Here is a 20,474-nt window from a genome sequence, read left to right on the forward strand (position 1 = left end):
AGGAACCCCGAAAAACCACAGGGTTGCTTAACCCTAACACCTAGGATCTGAGTTACAAATACCTTCTTTCTCAAAGAGTCAATGTGAGTATCTGAAAAAGGACCCTGGACTTCCTGAATGTTCTGCCTACCCTTAAAACATTTTCTGTGTCTAGAGCCATGGAGGCATCTGATTGGCCAGCATGGGTCACAGGCCCTCTCATAGTTCTGCTCTTGGGGTAAGGCTGGTGGGAAAGGCTGTGTAATTCACAGATAGAGGGGGAAGTTTCCAGAAGAAAAAGTGCTTGTGTTAGTAGGATTCAGGGTGTAGGGGGTGGGGACAGGGGAGGATCTGGGGGTGGCAGTAGCAACAGATGGCTACCACAGAGATTTTCCAGAGTGGGAAGAAAAACACAGGGATAAGCTGGGGCCCCTGGTAGAGGAAGTATCCCTAAATAACTGTACCTTCACACACTTTGGGAGCTGACATGCGGATACCCCAGGCAGGCCTGTGTTACCTCACCATGCCCTGCTTCTTGAATGATTCCTAAGGGGATTGCAGGAGAGAGATTCCTAACATGAATAATCTTGAGGCTTCACCCCAGAAGATGCAGGAAGGAGGGAGAAGCAGGGACCAGCAGAAGCAATTGCTACACAAGTCCAACTTTTCTCTGCACATAATATGGTCCACAAGCTCACTGGCACAATTCTATATCCATGGCTATCAGGATTAATTAGCAGCTCATTTTTAGGTTAGGGTAGAAATGAATTAGTTCAAAAGTAAGCAACAGCTGGGAAGTGGGCATATGCATGCACGCTCACACATGGAAAAAAATATAAAGCTTGCTATTTTATTTAGCTCAGGGTTCTTTGTTTCATTTTTTTTATACACCTAACCACAAGGTATTTTTAAAGTTTTAAAATTTCTTCCTGATTATAGAAAATGTTTCTTGGGTTCTCCTGAGAGCGGGGCACCCCGGCTAATCACAGGCACACACACACATTCTTCCCATAGTACAGTACTTTAAAATTAATAGCACATGCAGAGGAAAAACTAAACCCTTTGACGTCACTCTTGAAATGAGGAAACATAAACAGAAAAGGCTCCACTCCAGTAAGCTGCCAGCCTCGAAGCCGATTGGTCTCTGCTTTTCCTTGCCTGTGGCAACTGACAGCACCTCCCAGCCTCACAGGCCGGCTGCCTGCTCACCCGGCCAGTCGGTCGGACTGGGCACTGCAGCACTTGACTGGGAGAAAAGTGGTGTCCTCACCCAGAGTCTCTCTTTCTACCTACCTTCCTTCTCTCGGTCTCTGTTTGCTTTGTGTGTTGTTTTTTTTTTTTTTTTTTCTTTTTTCTTTCACTTAATTATATTCCTAATCCTGGATGAAGTTGCTGGATTCTGCAGCACAAGTCTTCATGAACAAGCGGCACCGCTCAGAGATTTCACGGCATTCAAAGGTCACAGAACTGCCACTATGGTTAAATGTCTTGTTTAATGGTTGAGGTATGTACAACAAATTTAAGCGGCAATCTCATTTTTCTTGAGAGAATAGAGGCACAGAGAGATGGCAGGATTTTTATTTAAAAGGAACCTGTACATATATATGTATATATATTTTGTCTGTGATTGTTCCTACAGCAACCAGCTTTTGAATTTCCTTCCTTTCTCTAGGCAAACTGACTAAACATTATCACCTACCCTGAATTAACAGTTTGAGAGCAACAGGATTTCTTTCCAATCAGTGTAATGAGACTCCGGCATTTCCATTGCACTTTGAGCCTCCACTGGGAAGGGATTTATTCTTTTTTTTTTTCTTTTTTTAGTGAATGAAATATTTCTACTCCAACATAAATCTTACAGTTAGATTTTGTTTTTCTTTTCAATTTTCAGTGGGACATGGTAGGAAAATGTTGGGAAAGGGTTCGGTGAGCTGTTACAGAAACAGGAAAGAAAATCAGTTTTTTCTTGAGTTTGTCACGCTGGTTGATAGCACATTTCAAGATGAAGAAATTAACAGGAAAAGAGAAGCAGCTGGTAGCAAAATTGAAGGTAGAAAAATCGATAGAAGGTGTCTGAAAAATGAATTCATGAGGAAAAATTTACTTTATCACCTTGTTGCATTTTATAAAGAATATTCTGAATTTAGAAGTCAGTGGGAGAAATGTAGTAGGCACTGAGTTATATGACTAGTGATTTACATCTTATTATTTATAAAGGAAAATAAAACTTTATCATCACTGCAAATTTTGCTAATTATCTTTTCCTACAACTGCTGAAAGCAGAGTCAGATATTTAATTAGGAACTTAAGTGACTGAGCCTAGGGACTAATTAATCAACTAAAAATTCTGTTCTTCATGTGCTCTGGCCAAAGCAACCACTGCAATGATAGAGTAAAGCTCTTTGCACCAGGAGGCAGACAAGTATATACACGTATATGCATGGATGTGCATTCATATACAGTAAGCACATTAAATGCTGCAGGAAAGGCAACTAAACAAGGGCTAAAGTTGTTTTCAATGGTACATTATTATGTGTTGGAGGGGACCCCTGCTAAAAATCAATCTTATGCACACAGTCAATTTTTGTAAAAGTAATTCAGGTAATATAGTGTTAACATGGATTTCCTTATTGCCCCTCTCAAAGTTAGGCAATAGCTAGACAGGATTATTTGAAACCATTACCTTGTTCCAAATTTTCTTACATGTTTTCTTAAAGTTTCTATTCTCAACATTGAGAACCAGAAATTTGTAAAACTGGGTCATGTTAGCAGTACTGTTAAGCAAGGCATCAAACATACAGTGCATTCTGAGGGGTTAACAAAATTAACAGCATAAAAGTGTAATGTACCAAGTTAAGGACTGCAAAAATATTAGCTCTGAAATGCAGAGGATGTGCTGTGAATGGACAATTGCTTTTCTGCAGCGCCTAGTGGGAAAACAAGGACTTTGTGTGTTGCAAATGCCTAACTGCAGCTCCTCCATTTCCTCTGCTTTATCTTTTATTTCTGGCTGGTGAAACAAAGACGGGTGTCAGTAGTTACATCTTGATTGACATTTTTTTTTCTAATAAAATGAAGTCGCTTTGTGTCTCAAGTAGAAGCCCAAAGTTAACTAGTTGCTACTCTAAAATTGGTATCTCATTTATAAGAATTTTTACCTGGCACTAAGCTGTCTGATTTCAGAGTGCACTCACTCAGTTGAATGACATGTGACAAAATTAGTGTTGACTCCATTTCAGCAAATTAGCTTGGAGAAACTCTTTTGAATCAAGTTACTTAGGACAAGGGTGGAAAAATCCAAAATGTGTTAGGAGAAGACCTGAGCTTAAGAAAAACGATTATATCAGTACACCTTTTAATGCCCAGCCCAGTGTTCAGCATAAAGCCACTGTTGGTGCTTGACATAAACCTAGTTAAAATGTTTGCTGACAATTTACTACCCAGCATATATTGCAAATTATTTAAATAAATTTCAAACATGGCATTTTAAACTATCTTTGGAAAATGTCTTCAGTGTTAGTTCAGACTAAAATATCATCTGGAAATCAACTGTCAACGATACACAGGAGGGCATTCCAAACATTGGCGAGCGCTATTTTCAGCAAAGGGACATCTTAAATGCAAAAGTAAAATGACCAAGTTTCCTCAAAATGTACAACCTGAGTAACACCTCTGCCTAGTAGTTATTCTTCCACAGTCTAATTTGTTGTTAGCCAGGCTTGAATCACAGGGGAAACTGCTTGTTGACTCACAGAACGTAGTGTTGGAAGGGATTTATTAAGTGGTAAACTAATTCCAAGCATGACTAAAAGGGCTTCATTATATTAAAAACAACTGTCAAATTTAAGGATCAGAACGGACTTGGGAACAACCAGTTATAGAAGTTAACAGGTATTATAAGTGGCTCACCTCACATTGCTGAGGGATACGATTTATAAAAGAAACTTCTATGTGCAGAAAATTTTATCCAAAGATAAAAATTACCATCTTAAAGATTTTGCCCCCCCAAAAAAGTCTATGGACAAATAGGAGTCTCCTCTGGCAGTCACATATGGCTAAGGAAGAAGGGATTTGGCATTTGGAAATTTAGGGTTCACTCACACAGAGGTGAGAGCATCCCTATTAGTACCTCCCCATGGTGACATCCCCACTTCTTCTAAGAATACACTCAGGGGCCTCATCCCTCATCCATACAAGAGGCACCTTGGGGTCCGTACCATTGGTTCTACAAGCATCCTTAGTGTCTCTATTGATATCCAGGCTTTGATTCATTAATGTGGTTAATATGCAGATTTGAGGAAAAGAAGATGCAGAAACCCAAACTGAATGAGTCCTTACTATGTGTCAGGCACTGTTAGAAACTTGAACAGAGAATAGGAAATGTGTCTCAGTTCTAGTGTATAATCAAGGCATTTATACTTTTCTTCTTCCTCCAAATCATCTAGGTATCTATATGTATAATTTGTACTTAGAGAATGATCACATGAAGTGAACAGACAGGAAAATGGACAGAGATAGACAATAAAGTGAACATCCTCATTCAGGCTCCAACTAACTGGGTGATCTAAACTACCTACTTATTCTTTGCTTCAGTTTCCTCATTTGTAAAAGAAACCGGTTATATTGGGTTATTTATAACATTCCTTTAGGTCAAATTTTTGTAGTATCTTTATTCAGAGTTTTCTTTTTACGTCATTTATATTTCCTCAAAATGTACAACCTGGATAATACCTCTGCCTAGTAGTTATTCTTCCACAGTCTAATTTGTTGTTAGCCAGGCTTGAAACACAGAGGAAACTGCTTGTTGACTCACAGAACGTAGTGTTGGAAGGGATTTATTAAGTGGTAAACTAATCCCAAGCATGACTAAAAGGGCTTCATTATATTAAAGACAACTGTCAAATTTAAGGATCAGAGTAGACTTGGGAACAACCAGTTATTTGTAATGCAAATGTAAGTGTCAAACTTTAATTCATAAAACATTGCTTCATGCTTTCAGCATGTCAAGAGCCATGTCTGTAGAGGTGAAGTGAATATAAAGATAGGCAAGTAATGATCCGCCCCTTCAGAAACAAATGAGTGAAGACCATGCAGAGCAATATAGGAATTAAAGAAGTTTGGGAGTGTTTTGTCAGTGTTATGTTACTTTGATCAAAAGGCCTGACAAAAACAATGCAGAGGAGGAAAATTTTCTTGGGGCTCATGGTTTCAGAGGTTCAGTTCATGATTGGCCAATTCCCATTGATTCTGAGTCCAAGATGAGGCAGAATATCATGGAGGAAGGATATGGTGAAAGAAACAGCTCAGGAAGTGACAACCAAGAAATAGAGGGATCTCTGCTCACAAAGGACAGATATAAACTCCACAGGTACATCCCCAGGGATCTACATCCTCCAGCCATATCCCACCTGCCTACAGTTACTACCCAATTAATCCATATCAGCAGATTAGTCCACTGATTAGGTTAAGGCTCCCAAAACCCATTCGTTTCACCTCTGAAAAATTCTTGCATTGTCTTACCCATGAGCATTTGGGGAACACCTCATATCTAAACTGTAATAGGGAGGAAGATTATGATGAAGAAAAACCACAGGAAAGGCAAGATGGAGTATAATAAATGAAATTTTATATCCATCTAGATATTTATTTTTACTATGATGATTTTTTTTATTATGGTCAGTTGAAGACATTGTTACTCTTTTGAACTCATGTTTGTAATGGTGTTCTTAAAAAATAGGATGTTAAAGACAGCCAAAGTTTTACCAGGGCTGATTAAGCTACTATACCTATCTGAGATATCATGAATCCATGTATTGAAACTACTTTCACCATCCCTTGAACTTAGATCCCTAGGAATTATTGGAAGCAGGAGTCCTTTGAGAAAGAGCAGCCAGGATCCCCGCAGGCATTTGATGTAAAAAAGGAAGGTTCACAGAAGAGATGGGCTTCAACACTGGTGTAGTCCAGTGTCTGGAAGTGTCTAGTAGTGGCTCAGAATTTCCAGAGATTACTTGTCTAAAACAGGACTGTTAGATGCCTCTGCCTTTCCACATTCTGAGAAGATTAATATTGAATCCTTAATCCTGCATTTGTTTTTATTCTTCCACCTTTCATCCCTTATTTATACCACTTCTTTTTATAGTATGCCATAACTCATTTATCTAAATTTACATAATTTGCTTCCAAGATAGTCCCATTGCCAAAGAAAAACATAAACAAAACAAGGCCCTGGGTTGGAATTTCTCCCCAGCAGGACCCTGGGGAGATAACCTCTCTGCCTTATTTCTCTCCTGTGAGGTTGAAGCTTCTCCATGGTTATAGCCCTTCTCTAGACACATAGATGTGTTTTGTGTTCACTGAAGCTGGGAGCTTCAATGTTATGAGACAAACATCTTTTTCCTAAATGTCAATCATGCCCTAGATTTTCTATATTACTTCATTTAGTATCTCTTCAACTCCAATTCTAATTTCTTTAGAGAATAACTGGAAATGTTAATAACTAAGTGACAATCATTATTATGATCAGTCGAAGGCATGGTTATTCTTTTGAAATCATATTTGTACTGGTGTTCTTAAAAAAAATAGGATGTTAAAGAAAGCTAAAGTTTTGCCAGGGGAAAAGAAAAAAATTGGTGAGCTAATTGTCCATTAAATATCTATTCTGAGACCTTGACCCCTTGGGGGAAGGATTGCTGCCTCTTCTAGTGGTAAATAGTGGTAACAGTTTGGTTACCCTAACCCAGACAGTGGTATATCCTATGTGGCTCAGAGACTTCTGTCTGACATCTCTTCTGAGTGTGGGTTAACAGCTCATCCTGGCTGATAGGGAGCAAGTTTTATTATTTTGGATAACCCTAACAATGTGACCCAACTCACCAAAAAATCTATTCAGCAATATGAATTCTTAATATTATTTTTGAGTACCTCAATATTTTTTAAAATATAAATCCTATCATGAATACTGTCTACACTGATTTGCATAGTCAAGAAGTATGAAAATAATAGCTGAAGCCAGTATGCCATGCCAAATTCTTGTCATTTAAAGTTCCTTCCTGCTTTCCCTCCCTCCCTCTCCCTTTCCCTTCTTTTCTTTCTTCTTTCCTCCCTCACTCCCTCTTTGCCTCCCTACCTCTTCTTTCACCTTCTTCTCCTCCCCCTCTTCCTCCTCTTTCTTCTCCTCTTCCTCCTCCCTCATCTGTAGGGTGAAGATTGAAATAAACAAAGATTGATAAGGAGGTTTTGATGTTTTTTTTTTTTTTGCGTAAAATATCAAGGGTTTTATTTTTCCTCTGTAGTGATTTGTGAATTAGCCTGAAGTTTAATTTAAATTCCTCCTAAGATTTTTTTCTTATTAAAATCTTCTGTGTTCTCTTGTCATAATTAATATATAAACAAGAAACATATAAAATATCCTTTCTACAAGATGAAAATCATCATTATCTGCCTACTGCTTCAGATATACACAAAAAGTCTTCTGTTCAAAAATGGGTTTTATACATGACTTAAATATATTGAAGACTATTTTTAAGAGTCTTGAACTCTAAGAATCTTCTTGTTTTCTCCTGGTATGGTATGGGGGTGCCACATCTGGTCCCCAAACTGGTGTGAGCAGTGTGCTTTCACAGGTCCAATGTAGATATGGGGAATGTACCATTTTTCTGAGTTAATAAAAACTTGGTATCTGAAGGTACCAGATGGGCAATGCTGTAAATCCTTTTTGACCATAGCAAATCTTAGTTGAAAACATACATAATTATCTATTATTATATTTTTTGTAATATTAAATATCAGAAGCTATGTGATGTTAAAATAGGTAAATTGTTGAATACATTGTTTTAAACCAATGCAACATAATGCCATATAGCTATTTTTTAATGTGTTATGTGCAAACAATCCAGAATGATTTTTCAGAAGCAGTAAGTGGAAAAATATCTACATTAACATTTATATAAATACATATGCATATTCATATACACTATAGAAAATTTCCAAATTCAAATTAAAATATTATAGTGAATACCGTTGGAGTACAGGATAGGAACAAGACTAAGACTTAATTTATATATATATATATATTCAAAATTGTTCAACCTTTCCCATAATAAATTTATTGCATTTACAGTAGAAATAATTTATTTGTTATTGTGTGATATTTTAAGTTGAAATAAAAGAGGATTAAAGGGAGAGTCCTATTTTCCTTTTAGATTCCTTTGTTAGCATCTTCCTTGAAGAATCTGAATTGTTCCCATCTGCCTTTGATATTGTTAGGAAGGAGAATGTCCTAGAAGCAGGAGTTCTGCACATGAGAAGACAGAGAGCCCATTGCCCCAGTTTGAGTGACTGGGCCAGTCAGTCTTCTGGCACCACTTTCCTCCAGAACTGAGGGACTTAGACTCTAAGTTCCTCCCAGTTTGGAAAGACGTCTAAGAAAAGTTCTTGTCCTATTGCATGCCCAACTGTTTAAGATCTTCCTCCATAAACTGAATACACATATTTTACAGGTTTGGACATTTTCACTAAATTTTCTGTTTCAGACTTGATCAGTATTTGAACATTTTCAAATTAATTAAATATGAAAAACATATTTTTCCCAAATACTGTTTAGAGAAACCACACACCATAGAGAGACTTTTTAAATAAAATTATACTATAATATCAGTTTTTCATAAAACAGAAAACACTATTTACATTAAGTGTCCAGGTTGTGCAGTTACCCAAGCAACTCATGCTGCTTTAGTTTAAATATGATTTATATATTTCTGAGTTTTCCAGGAGTTAAAAAAAAGGCCTTCATTTCCCTTTCTCATTATGCCACTTGCCAGCTGTGTTCAGCCAGATGAAAGGACTCAGTCATTCACAAAAGTGTAGAAAGCATTCTTGTGAAAGGAGATGCCACAGTAATATGGAGGTCTAAAGAATGCCTCAATTTAGAAAAAGGTCATTAAATCTTAAAAAAAAAATAAAACCCAAAGTTGTTTTCTATGTGATAGAAATATAGTATAATTCCATGTCCTTAAGACTAGTTTTCTTGCTTTTCAATTAAATGAAAACCCAGTTTCAATTTAGTTTTTAGTATGATTTGGAAAATATGTTTTAGTCATTTAAAATACATAGTAATTTTTATTTCCTGTTTCTCTAGACCTTTATTATTGCATGGGAACCAAGAATAATCTTTTAGGTTAAAATAAAGCAAAGGGGATAAACATTAAACAGGAATGTATGTGATAGCAGCTTTGGATAGCCACAATTAACAGTCTAATTTTTCTGTTTAGATCTCTTTTAATCACTAAAGAGTCATTATAAGAAAAAATATTTCAATGGCTTATAAAAAAATACTTGATAAGGACTGTTTTCTTTTTTACTGAATACATGGTCCCCAAGTGCCCATGCATGGGTGCATGAACAAGAGATTGAGAGCAAGGCCCTTCTCAAACTTAAAGATAAAGCGAGTATAAAAGTTTTATGTGTAATATTTAAGTCAAAACAAACAAACAAAACAGTGAGTTGGAGAACAGCGTACCAAGGTATATTGTTCCCTCTAATGTAAATCTTTAAAAGTCAAATAAATATATTTATTGAATTAAATGGCAACAATATGTAATTTTTAAAAATTCAGCTTGTGTATTTTATGTAAAAGGAGATAAGGAAAAGAAGAAATAAATGAGGACCAAACTGCTTTTCAAGTAGCACTGAACTTGTAACCTAAAGCCCAGGGTTCAAGTTCAGGATGCTAAGATTGTTAACTTGTGGCAAATTATTTAACATCTTTGGCTTTCAAAACTCTAAAGTGTAAAATTTAAAGCAAAATATCATTAGGTTCTATCATTTCTGGCTTTCATACATAATTAGATACTTCTCCATTCACAACACAAATGCCATATCACTTAGTTCTCATATCATTGCTGTCAGGTAGGATTAATTATGTCCATTTAAAAGGGAAGGAAATTGAGGCACAGAAAAATCACAGCTAATAGAATTGGGGTTCAATCTCAGCTTTTTGGTGATAATTTTTAATTGTTTTTATATATTTATTTTTTTTTCAATTTTTTTTATTATTAGTTGTTCAAAACATTACAAAGCTCTTGACATATCATATTTCATACATTTGATTCAAGCAGATTATGAACTCCCATTTTTACCCCGTATACATATTGCAGATTCACATCGGTTACACATCCACTTTTTTACATACTGCCATACTAGTGTCTATTGTATTCTCCTGCCCTTCCTATCCTCTACTATCCCCCCTCCCATCCCCTCCCCTCTCCTCCCATCTTCTCTCTCTACCCCATCTACTGTAATTCATTTCTCTCTCTTGTTTTTCCCCCATTTTGTATAACAATGAGGGTCTCCTACTTTACCATGCAATTTCCCTTCTCTCTCTCTTTCTCTCCCCCCTCTCGACGCTGTTTAATGGTGATCTTCTTCTCATGCTCTTCCTCCCTATTCTGTTCTTAGTTGCTCTCCTTTTTATATATTTAAAACCCATCTTTAACAGTAGCGCGCTCACCTGGCATGCGTGCGGCCCGGGTTCGATCCTCAGCACCACATACCAACAAAAATGTTGTGTCCGCCGAGAACTAAAAAATAAATATTAAAGAAAATAAATAAATAAAAAAATAAAAATAAAACCCATCTTTAATCATTCTAAGTATGAGGTAGGAAACATTTTTTAAAATATTTCTACAAAGCATAAAAACATCTGTTTCAAAAATTTTAAAGCATTATTTATATACAGCAGGTTCAAATATATAAAGGAACAACATTACTTCATTTTAAATGCATTCATAAGGGACAAATTTGACACTTTAGACTTCAAAAGTTCTGCTCTTTGGACTGGGGATGTGGCTCAAGCGGTAATGCGTTCGCCTGGCATACATGGGGCGCTGGGTTCGATCCTCAGCACCACATAAAATAAAAAATAAAGATGTTGTATCCACCAAAAACTGAAAACTAAATATTAAAAAATTCTCTTTCTCTCTCTCTCTCTTAAAAAAAAAAGTTCTGCTCTGAGATGCAGAAGAGCATAACAGTAAGCAATGTACAACTTGATAACCTTCTACTTGCTTTGCTTTTTAGCTCTGTGACCACATTCAAATTACTTAATCTCTCCAGACCTTACTCTTCTTATTTATGAAATGAAGGTGTTTATAGTATTGTCCTCATAAGATTGTTGAGGAGATGAAATGCATTTTACTTTTAAAGTGCTTAGAAGAGAGTATGGAAGAAAGTAAGCATGTGAGCATATTAGCTAGTACTATTGTTTTACAAGTTTTGAAAAATATTTCATGGGGTTATAATTATTTTGCAAATACTGTTGATGACTGTGCTAAACATTTAAGAAACATAGATTACAGAAACATGGCTACAGAATATTTTTCCTCGAGAATTCCTGTGCTGGGAGTTTGATTCCCAGTGTAGCCATACTGGGAGGTGGAACCTGGAGGAGGTGTTTCATTCATGGTGGGCAGAACTCTCATAATGGATTAGTGTCATTAACATGTGGGGTGGGTTAGTCATCCCGTGAGTGGGTTGCTATGAAGGGAACCTGCTCTCACCTGGTCCTCCAATGCTGGCTTGCTTTCTCCCTTTTACCTTCTGCCTTGCTGTGAAGCATCCATCTGGATACTGGAACCACTGTTTGGAGTTTCCATGCCTCCAGAACTGTAAGAATACATTTCTTTTCTTTATAAATTAACAGGTCTCAGGTACTCTGTTATAAAAATAGAACACAGACTAAGACAAGTTTTTTCTTTTCAAATTTTTTACCTTTTGTATTAAACAATAGCACATATAACTGAAAATTACCAAACATATAAACTCACAGTATGATTCACTTGTTGTAAGTGAATCTCTTTGTAACTGAGCCAAGTCAAGAAATATATATATTTATATACATAAATATTTTTTACATCAGCAGCACGTCAGAAATCCCATCACATTTCCTCTATTATTTCATTAAACATTATATTATGTTGACTCAGTTGGTTGATGCATATAATTGTATTTTTTTTGTTTTCATTGTTGCATGATGTTTAATTATCTGAATGTACAACATCTATTTGTCCATTCTATTGTGGAAAACATTAAAATTGTGTTCAGGTTCAGTTTTTAATAATAAATAATGCAGGCTCAGGTATTTGTTTACCCGTCTTTGGGTGCCTGTGCCTGTGTATTTCTGTTGAGCATATACCTAGGAATAAAGTTGCTGGGCCACAGGGAATGTTCATGTTCAATGTTAGTAGAAAATTCAAAATTTCTCAAAGTTATTAAAAAAATTTACACTCTCACCAATAGTGTATTTTGGTTGCTCTACTTCTTCAATTTCTATACATTAGTATTTCTGGCAGATGTGTTGTGGAGGCTTTTTTAATGTGCATTTTCCTAATTATTAATGAGATAAATAAGTTTAAGTACATTTTCATATATATTAGCCATGTAAACATCTTTGTTGTCAAGAATCAGATGGAGTCATTTTGTATATTAGTTTACAGGAATTCTTTATTACTTTATACAACTTTTATTATTATTTGTGTCACAAATATTTTCTTTCATTGGTAAAATTTCCCATTCTTCTTCAGGATTATTTTGATCAATTTCTGTTCTCTACATTTCCACATACATTTGAGGAATAACTTAAGATTCCCCCCTAAAAAATCCAAAGCACTGTTGAGATATAGAACAATTAGGGAAGCCAGTTCTTTCCTGAGTTTTCAATTTATGAACATAGTATACCTATCCATTAATTAAAATCCGTGTTAAATTCTCCCAGCAATATCTTCTAGCTGGATTTGTGGCCATTATAGACATTCCTTGCCAATATAAATTTAGAATTTTTGTAATTTCCTGGTGCATAGAAATTTTATCATGATAAAATATCCCTTCAATTATTTTGCATTCACTTTTACTTTGACAGTAAAAATCCATAAAAGAAACTTTCCATGTATTAACATGGTTTATCCTTTTCCATTCTTTTACTTTTTTATTTTCTATATGTTTCTGTTTTAGATGAGTCCCTTTACAAGGAGATAAGTAAGTTTTGTTTTATCATTCAATCTGATTATCTTTTATTGGAGTATTTAGAACTTTTCTATATAATGTAATTAGTGATTTAGTTCACCCAAGTGCAGTCTATTTGTTCTTCCTGCTGTACTTTTTTTTCCCTCCTTGCTTTAATTTCTTGGGATTAAGAATTTTTGTCATTGCATTGTCCTCTTCCCATTAGCTTGTTATTTTTATAGTCATTTATACCACTCTACTGATTAGTACTGAAGCACAGAATGCATCTATAACCTAATCAAAGTGTGATGCAAATTAGTATTTTTATCCCTTTGTGGGAAGTGTAAGAACTTGAAATGCTATAACTACCTTTGTACTCATCCTGAACTATATGCTCGCTAGGTATTTAATTTTATATAATTTAGTTTTGCAATAATAATTTTATTATGATTATATAATAATATATTTTAATTCCTTCCTCTATCTCTGAGATCCCATATAGAATTTTCCTTAGTTATGATTTAACTTGAGTTGTGTTTCTTGACTTTGTCTGAAATGATTTTATGTAATCTTGATATCTCAAACGTGCTTTTCCTGGGACTAAACTTCTAGATAGGTAATCCCCCCCCGCCCCCCCCCCCGCCACACACAAAATTTAAGATATTTTTACATTGTTTTATTACTTTCATTGTTTCTGAGGGTAAATCAGATAATAATCTTTAAAAAGTAATCTGTTCTTTTCTCTGCTTGTAATATTTTGTTTTCATTTTTGATTTCTTATAGGTTTGCCATGATTGCTCAGATATGATTACTTGCACTTATTCTAATTTGGAATCTTTATGGTTCCTTAAATTGTATCCTGATATCTTTTAACAATTTTGGAAAATTCGTATTAGTTGTCTCTCTTAATATTCATTCTGTTTCATTTTCTCTTACTTTCTTCTCTTCCTCCTCTTTCTTCTTCTTCTTCTTGTATTGTGGACTGAAGCCACAGCCTCATGTGTGCTAGGCAAGCACTCTACAACTGAACTACATCCCCAACCCCCCTTTTTTATTTTGTATTTTGAGATAGAGTCTTGCTAAGTTACCCAGGCTGACCTCAAAGTTGTGATCCTCCTGCTTCTGCTGTCCAAGTAGCTGAGGTGTGCCACTGCATCTGGCTCTGTCTTACCTTTCTTATGGGACCCCAATCATGTGTATGTTCAAGTTTTGGATTTACCTACCTCCACTATTTGCCTTTGATCTCTTTGTTCTTCATTTTGAATACTTCTTTTGATGACTATTTCATTTTCCTAATTCTTTCTTCAGCTACATATAATCAGTTACTTAACCCATTAAATGATTTCTTAATTCAGTTCACAATTTTCTAAGCTTTTTGTCTTTGTAGTTTCTGTCAAAATTCTCAATCTTGTTTATCATATTGTGGAACATATTCTCTTTATGATTTTAAAATTTTGTAACTGTTTTAGTTGGATCTCTTCAGTGTCTATATCTATTGTCTGCTGGTTGGTTCAAATTGTCTTGACTTTTATCCTGAGTTAAATTTTTTTATTTCACTATGGCTATTATAACATTATTTTTAATGGAACACTGACCCTTGTATATGTGTGTGTGTGTGTGTGTATGTGTATGTGTGTGTGTAGGTAAGTAGGTAGATAGATAGTTAGACAGAAAGAAACTTGAGGTTGAGTGCAATGTAGATTTTTCCAGATAGAATTTACATTTGTTTCTGTGAAATTATCAGCAACACTAACAATCCCAACTGTCTTAACCTGATTTTATGTTGAATGAAAAAAGGCACTTAAGGCAGCAGCTGGCACTTAATAAACATGCACCTACTTCTCTTTCCCTTTCATTGTTTTCTTTAAAAATGAAGAAAGAAAGTACAAGAAGAAAGTATTAGGGAAAACATATATGACATTAAAAGTTCCCATTATACACCAGAAGTAAATTTTCAAATGTTGTTTCATTTTTTAACTTTTCTCTTCTGTCTGAAATAAATTTAAAAGTGGGAAGTCATATCCATAAAAATCATGAAATAAGTAAATAATAAGAAGTATGAGTTAAATTTTTGTATTTCACTGTGGCTATTATAACATTATTAGATAATTTTAAAACAAAAAATTACAATTGCATTCTATCTCATAATTGTTATCTGCAAGTAGTACTTTGACAAACATCATTTTTGACACTGCTGATATGCTAGAGAGCTCTTGGGTAAAGAAATAGTTATTATAGACTCTGCTTTTCATCTGTACTTCACATTTCTAATCAAGGATAGCTACCAAAATATATTTCTTAGTTCTTGATTTTTGGATTTATAAATTTTGTGTATGGAAGTTATTGTTGTCTTATACAGTAGCTAATATAAATTAGCTTAAATGTGCTCTTAGTAACTTTCTTCATTATCCAAATTATTTAATAACTTAGTTTCATACAAGTCAATTTAATGTTTCTGAATTATAATCCATATACATCATAAACATATAAAATTATTTTCATTATCATATCCATGTCCTATAGAATTTATAAATTAGATAGTTGCAAATAAAATAAGCCATGGAGTAAACTTAGTTAGGCTATAGTCAAATTCTGATTTAGTTACATAAAACCAGGTCTTTGGTGTTTTGTATTATGTATAGACTCTATCAGTTCATTATCTTTTCTAGGGTGTTTGTGTTTTCATAGTACTTTCTGTGTTTTTTCCAGTGCTAGGTTACCTTTGGAGCACAGGTAAACTTGAATTATAATTAATAAGTACAAATTATGCTAAGTCTTTAACCTAGAATTCAATCATTAATTATTTATGAGCAAGTTATAAAAAGCTTAAAAATATATGTGTGTAAAGAGAAATGTTAAACAGTTTCAAATGCACTTGATATAAATTTCAGGATTCTTTTTATAAATCGATGTATATTTATAGTTTCATACAATATGTGGTCTTTTTGTTCCTTTTCAAAATAGAAATTGAAAATTGGCATATCCAAAAGAATGAATATTTATAACTTTTAACTATGTCACCAAATGTATGCTAAAATATATTAAATTGAAAAAAAAATATGAAGTAAGATATATGAAGTGTTACTATGTTCAGTTGATAATATATATCTTACAGTTAACTTAAGGAAAATTGACTTAATATTTCATCCAAAGGGCTAAGTAAATTTTCATGTGTTACTTGATAAACTTTTTCACTGAGAAGAATTTTTAACTTTAGCAATTTATAGAGTAATAGCCAAGGGTTACTACAATCTGGGAATAGAGAAGTAAAAAATAACAGTTATGTATAGTTTGCAACTGTTTCTTCCTCAAATTCTGAGGAAAGGGGGTATGAGCTGTTTGTTCTGGCTGTTAAAACAACTATTTATTCTATTTCTTCTTAATAGAAATGCAAAAAGATAGCTTAAGAAATGAATGCATAAATGAATTTTCAAAGTTCATTTTATAAAAATAATAATTTCTAATCCTGGTAATCTTTTTTTTTAAGGAGAGAGTGAGAGAGGAGAGAGAGAGAGAGAGAGAGAGAGAGAGAGAGAGAGAGAGAGAGAGAGAGAGAGAGAATTTTTTTTTTTAATATTTATTTTTTAGTTCTCGGCGGACACAACATCTTTGTTGGTATGTGGTGCTGAGGATCGAACCCGGGCCGCACGCATGCCAGGCAAGCGCGCTACCGCTTGAGCCACATCCCCAGCCCAAATCCTGGTAATCTTGATGTGTGCTTTGGTTATTCATATAGTCTTGAGTAAGTAAGATGACTTCAACTATTTTCTAATTTTGTAATTGAAATGGTATCATCTATTTCCAAAAGTTCTGAGATCCTGCTCTCTCTCTCTCTCTCTCTCTCTCTCACACACACACACACACACACACACACACACTTTTTTTTTTTTTTTTTTGCTTAGGATTTCAAACCAGGGGAAGTTTTTTGGTGCAGCCATGATAAGTTTCAAATTCCAGATAGCAAATTGTTCTGAGTCTTTGTCCTTGTTCTAGACCATTCATTGTTCCACTGTTAGATGCCATATCACTTCTTCCCAATGCCTGTATTTAATCAATACAAATGGTGTGATAAATCAGTACATGGAGATAATTTTTAAAGAACATTTATGCAGGGCTACCATGAAAACCCAGAACTGTAATTTTATGGGACTTCTCTGACTTTCCCAGTAGTGTACAGCTAGCATCAGAACCATGTTCAGTGTTAAATCCAAGCAAATTCTTAACATGTTTAACAGTTATTAAACTTTAGGCACAATAGTCTACATTGTCTTGTTTAGTTTGGCCTACATGGCTTAAGAATACTAGCTCAATTATATTTTCACTCTGACAAACTCAGAGGAATAATCAGATGATTCTGTGTTTCATGCTGTACAAAGTTGTATACATATGTTCGTCTGTATTTCAATGGCTAAGCCATATTTTGGCTCCAAACGGTCAAATGTCAGCAAATGTATAAACAGTCAAATATACAGCTAAATCATGTGTGTGTGTGTGTATACATATGTACACATACATATATGAGAGTACATAAACTGATGATTGGTACATAAAATTGGTCCTTTAATTACTAGAATCTAAAATGGTAAGTAATTGTGTTAGACCTTAGAACTAGGATGGATACCGTTTTAGTCAGTTTTTTCATTATGTTACCAAAAGAACGATTAGAGGAGGAAAAGTTTATTTTAGCTCAGAGTTTCAGAGTTCTCAGGCTATGGAAGGCATAGCTCTGGGCCCAAAGTTGAGGTTAAACATCATGGTGGAAGGGCATGGCAGAGGGAAGAAGCTCAGAATATGACAACCAGGAAGCAGGTATAAACCCCAAAGGCATACCCTCCAGTGACCTATCTCCTTCATCTCACACTCTATCTGTCATCAATATCAGTTGATTAATCCACTGATTAGGTTACATCTCTCATAACCCAATCATTTCACCTCTGAACTTTCTTGCATTGTCTCACACATGAGTTCTTGGGGGACACCTCATATCTAAACCATAACTGATTGTCTTCTTTCGATTGATGTGAAGCTAATTAATTGCATATTTGACAACAATTAATCAGATTCAAATTTTGGTATATTATTTTAATAAGTGTGTATATATGTACATATATGAAATAAGCATACTATTCATGTGTAGTACATTTTATCTATACAATCATGAGGAAAAAACCTGATTTCTGCTTAAATCTCTCAAATAGCTGCAGAAAATCTGCATTATATGGATGTAATCATCCCCATTTTATGATCAAACTCAGACTCCCATTGATTAAATAATTAGTGTAAAGTCACTGCTTCTAAGTGACAGAGCTTGTACTCATTCACTCAATCATATTGAGGGCCTTAATGTGGTCTGGGGACTCAGGACACAGAAGAAGAAAAGACAAAAGTCTCCATCCCCAGGAAGCTTGAATTCTAGTGAGAGAAGATTAACAGCGCATAAACTAGTAGACTTAACAGTTAATTTCATATTTTGCTAAATCTATGAAGAAAATAAGGCAGAACAACAAGATATCAGGTTGCTGCCTGTAGAGATGTAACCTTGTAGCTGGGGAGCTCAGCAGAGTGTTCTCTCCAGTAAAATAATGAAACCAGGCAGTCAGAAACCTAGGAGAAAAGTGATCCTGGCAGAGGAGAGAGCAGGGGCAGAGCTGGAGAAGGGAATGTGTTTTGAGTCTGAAAGAAGAAAGGTCAGATTTGTGGGATGTAGTGTCATGGTGAGCTGGGAGGAGAGGAGTGGGTAAAGCTGGCAGGGCCCGATCACATGAACATTTACAGGGTTTGAATCTTAGTCTTTTCATAGTAAAATGGGAAACCACTGAAACCTTGTAGACAGAGAAGAGATTTAAACTAATTTGTGCTTTTAAATGATCAATCTGACCCCTGTGTGGATGGCTTGTTGGATCATAGGTAGGAAAGCCCTTAGCAACAGTTGATAGTTATTGCAGGCCAGATGAAAGATGAAGAAGGCTAGGATTAAGGCTGAAACCATGGAGTGGTAGACAGTGTTTATGTGTCATGTGGGTGTTTGACAGTAGAATAGATTGGATTGGATATGACGGAGAGACAGCAACACACAGCTTGCAATCCCAGATTCTGGAACTGATCCCCTGGGTTCCTGTTCTGGCTCTGCCTCTACCAACTTTGTAACTTTGGATGCATAACCTGTTCTCAGTTTTATCATTTGTAAAAGAGAAGGAGGATGCTAATAGTGCTTATCTTATAGGACTGCTATAAATTTTGTGTGTGGTGGGGTGCATACATGCACACGTGTGCTTTTGCATACATACCTATGCATGCACCTGCAGACACACATTTAAGAGGGGGGATCAATAGTAAGTACCATGTCTATTGTATGTATATAAACTAAATAAAATTAATTTGAAAATGGCTCCTCATCACTGGGTGGTACCATTCAGTGAGTTGGGGAAGACTGAGGGAAGATCAGGTTTGGGGTGTAAAGGAGACAAGAAGTTAAGAGCTGTGTCCAGGACCCATTAAGGTTGAAGTACCTATGAATGAAACACAGGTAAGAAGTTTGTAGTTCAGAGGGGACATCAGAACCGAACCTAGATTTATTGACACATGTGCTATTTCAAGCCATGCCACAGGATGAACTCACCTAGGGAGATGATGTAAAGAGGAAAAGCCCTACCAGTACAGGGAGGTTGAGGAGGAGGAGCTAGAAAATTATTCCAATAAGTGCACATCTGGTTTTCACATTGTGCTGCTTATGTCACTGGAGCCCGGCCAGAGCGCATGCTTCAGAAGGCTCTGCAGACTTGAAAGCCTCTTTATACATTGCTAGTGGTGAGGGGCTGTGGCTTCCGCCCGGACCCTGATGACAGGAATTTTCCATTTATACTTGAGAATAGTACAAAGAAACTGTGGTATTAATCTGCTGTTCCATGTTTATCCTGAGATGTTTTTAGTGCAATTATAGTTTATGTGGCCCCCAATAAAAATCAATTGCTTTAAATTGTATCATTATACATATATAATTTTACACAAAAGTATATGGGAATCTCCAACTTACAAAGATGTTTTGGTTCAGAATTCTAGAATTGAAAAAGAATGATTGCATGGACACTGAATTATTCATGACAGTTTGAGTCCCAGTCAGCCATTAAAAGTCTGGTTAACCCACAAGGATATGAAACCAGAGAGTACATAGACCCTAAACAACAGAAGCAATGAGGTTTGTGGGAATACTTGTTTAGATTTCCTAAGATACCAGGAATGCATTTTCTTCTCTTATTTGGAACAAGCAAAGCAAGGACAGAGAGTTGCCTGTTGAGTGGGGGTGACAGGGAGTGGGTAGGGTGCTCCATGGCCAGTTTCTTACATATGAAATAGTTAGTGATTATAGAAAACATAACTGCACGAGCAGAAGGAAAGAATTCTGCAGAAAGGCAGGACCCTGGAAATCTATCTTAGCTTTGATACCCTGAGATGCAATGACCTGAAAATAGTCACTGACTGTTCTGTGACTCAGTTTC

The 20,474-nt window shown here is 35.5% G+C and overlaps 1 protein-coding gene across 1 annotated transcript in view; it reads left to right on the forward strand.

The window, feature by feature from the left end:
- The first annotated feature begins 1,178 nt into the window (after positions 1 to 1,178).
- The window catches only part of PDE7B (phosphodiesterase 7B), a 308,410-nt gene continuing 289,114 nt past the window's right edge, over positions 1,179 to 20,474 (forward strand). The window contains exon 1 of the mRNA XM_081296564.1: positions 1,179 to 1,483. Coding sequence (XP_081152690.1) covers positions 1,463 to 1,483 — 21 coding nt within the window. The 5' untranslated portion in view covers positions 1,179 to 1,462. The remainder of the gene's footprint in view (positions 1,484 to 20,474) is intronic.

Source organism: Spermophilus citellus (genome assembly GCF_964194105.1).
Source record: "Spermophilus citellus genome assembly, chromosome: 5".
NCBI classification, from domain to species: domain Eukaryota; kingdom Metazoa; phylum Chordata; class Mammalia; order Rodentia; family Sciuridae; genus Spermophilus; species Spermophilus citellus.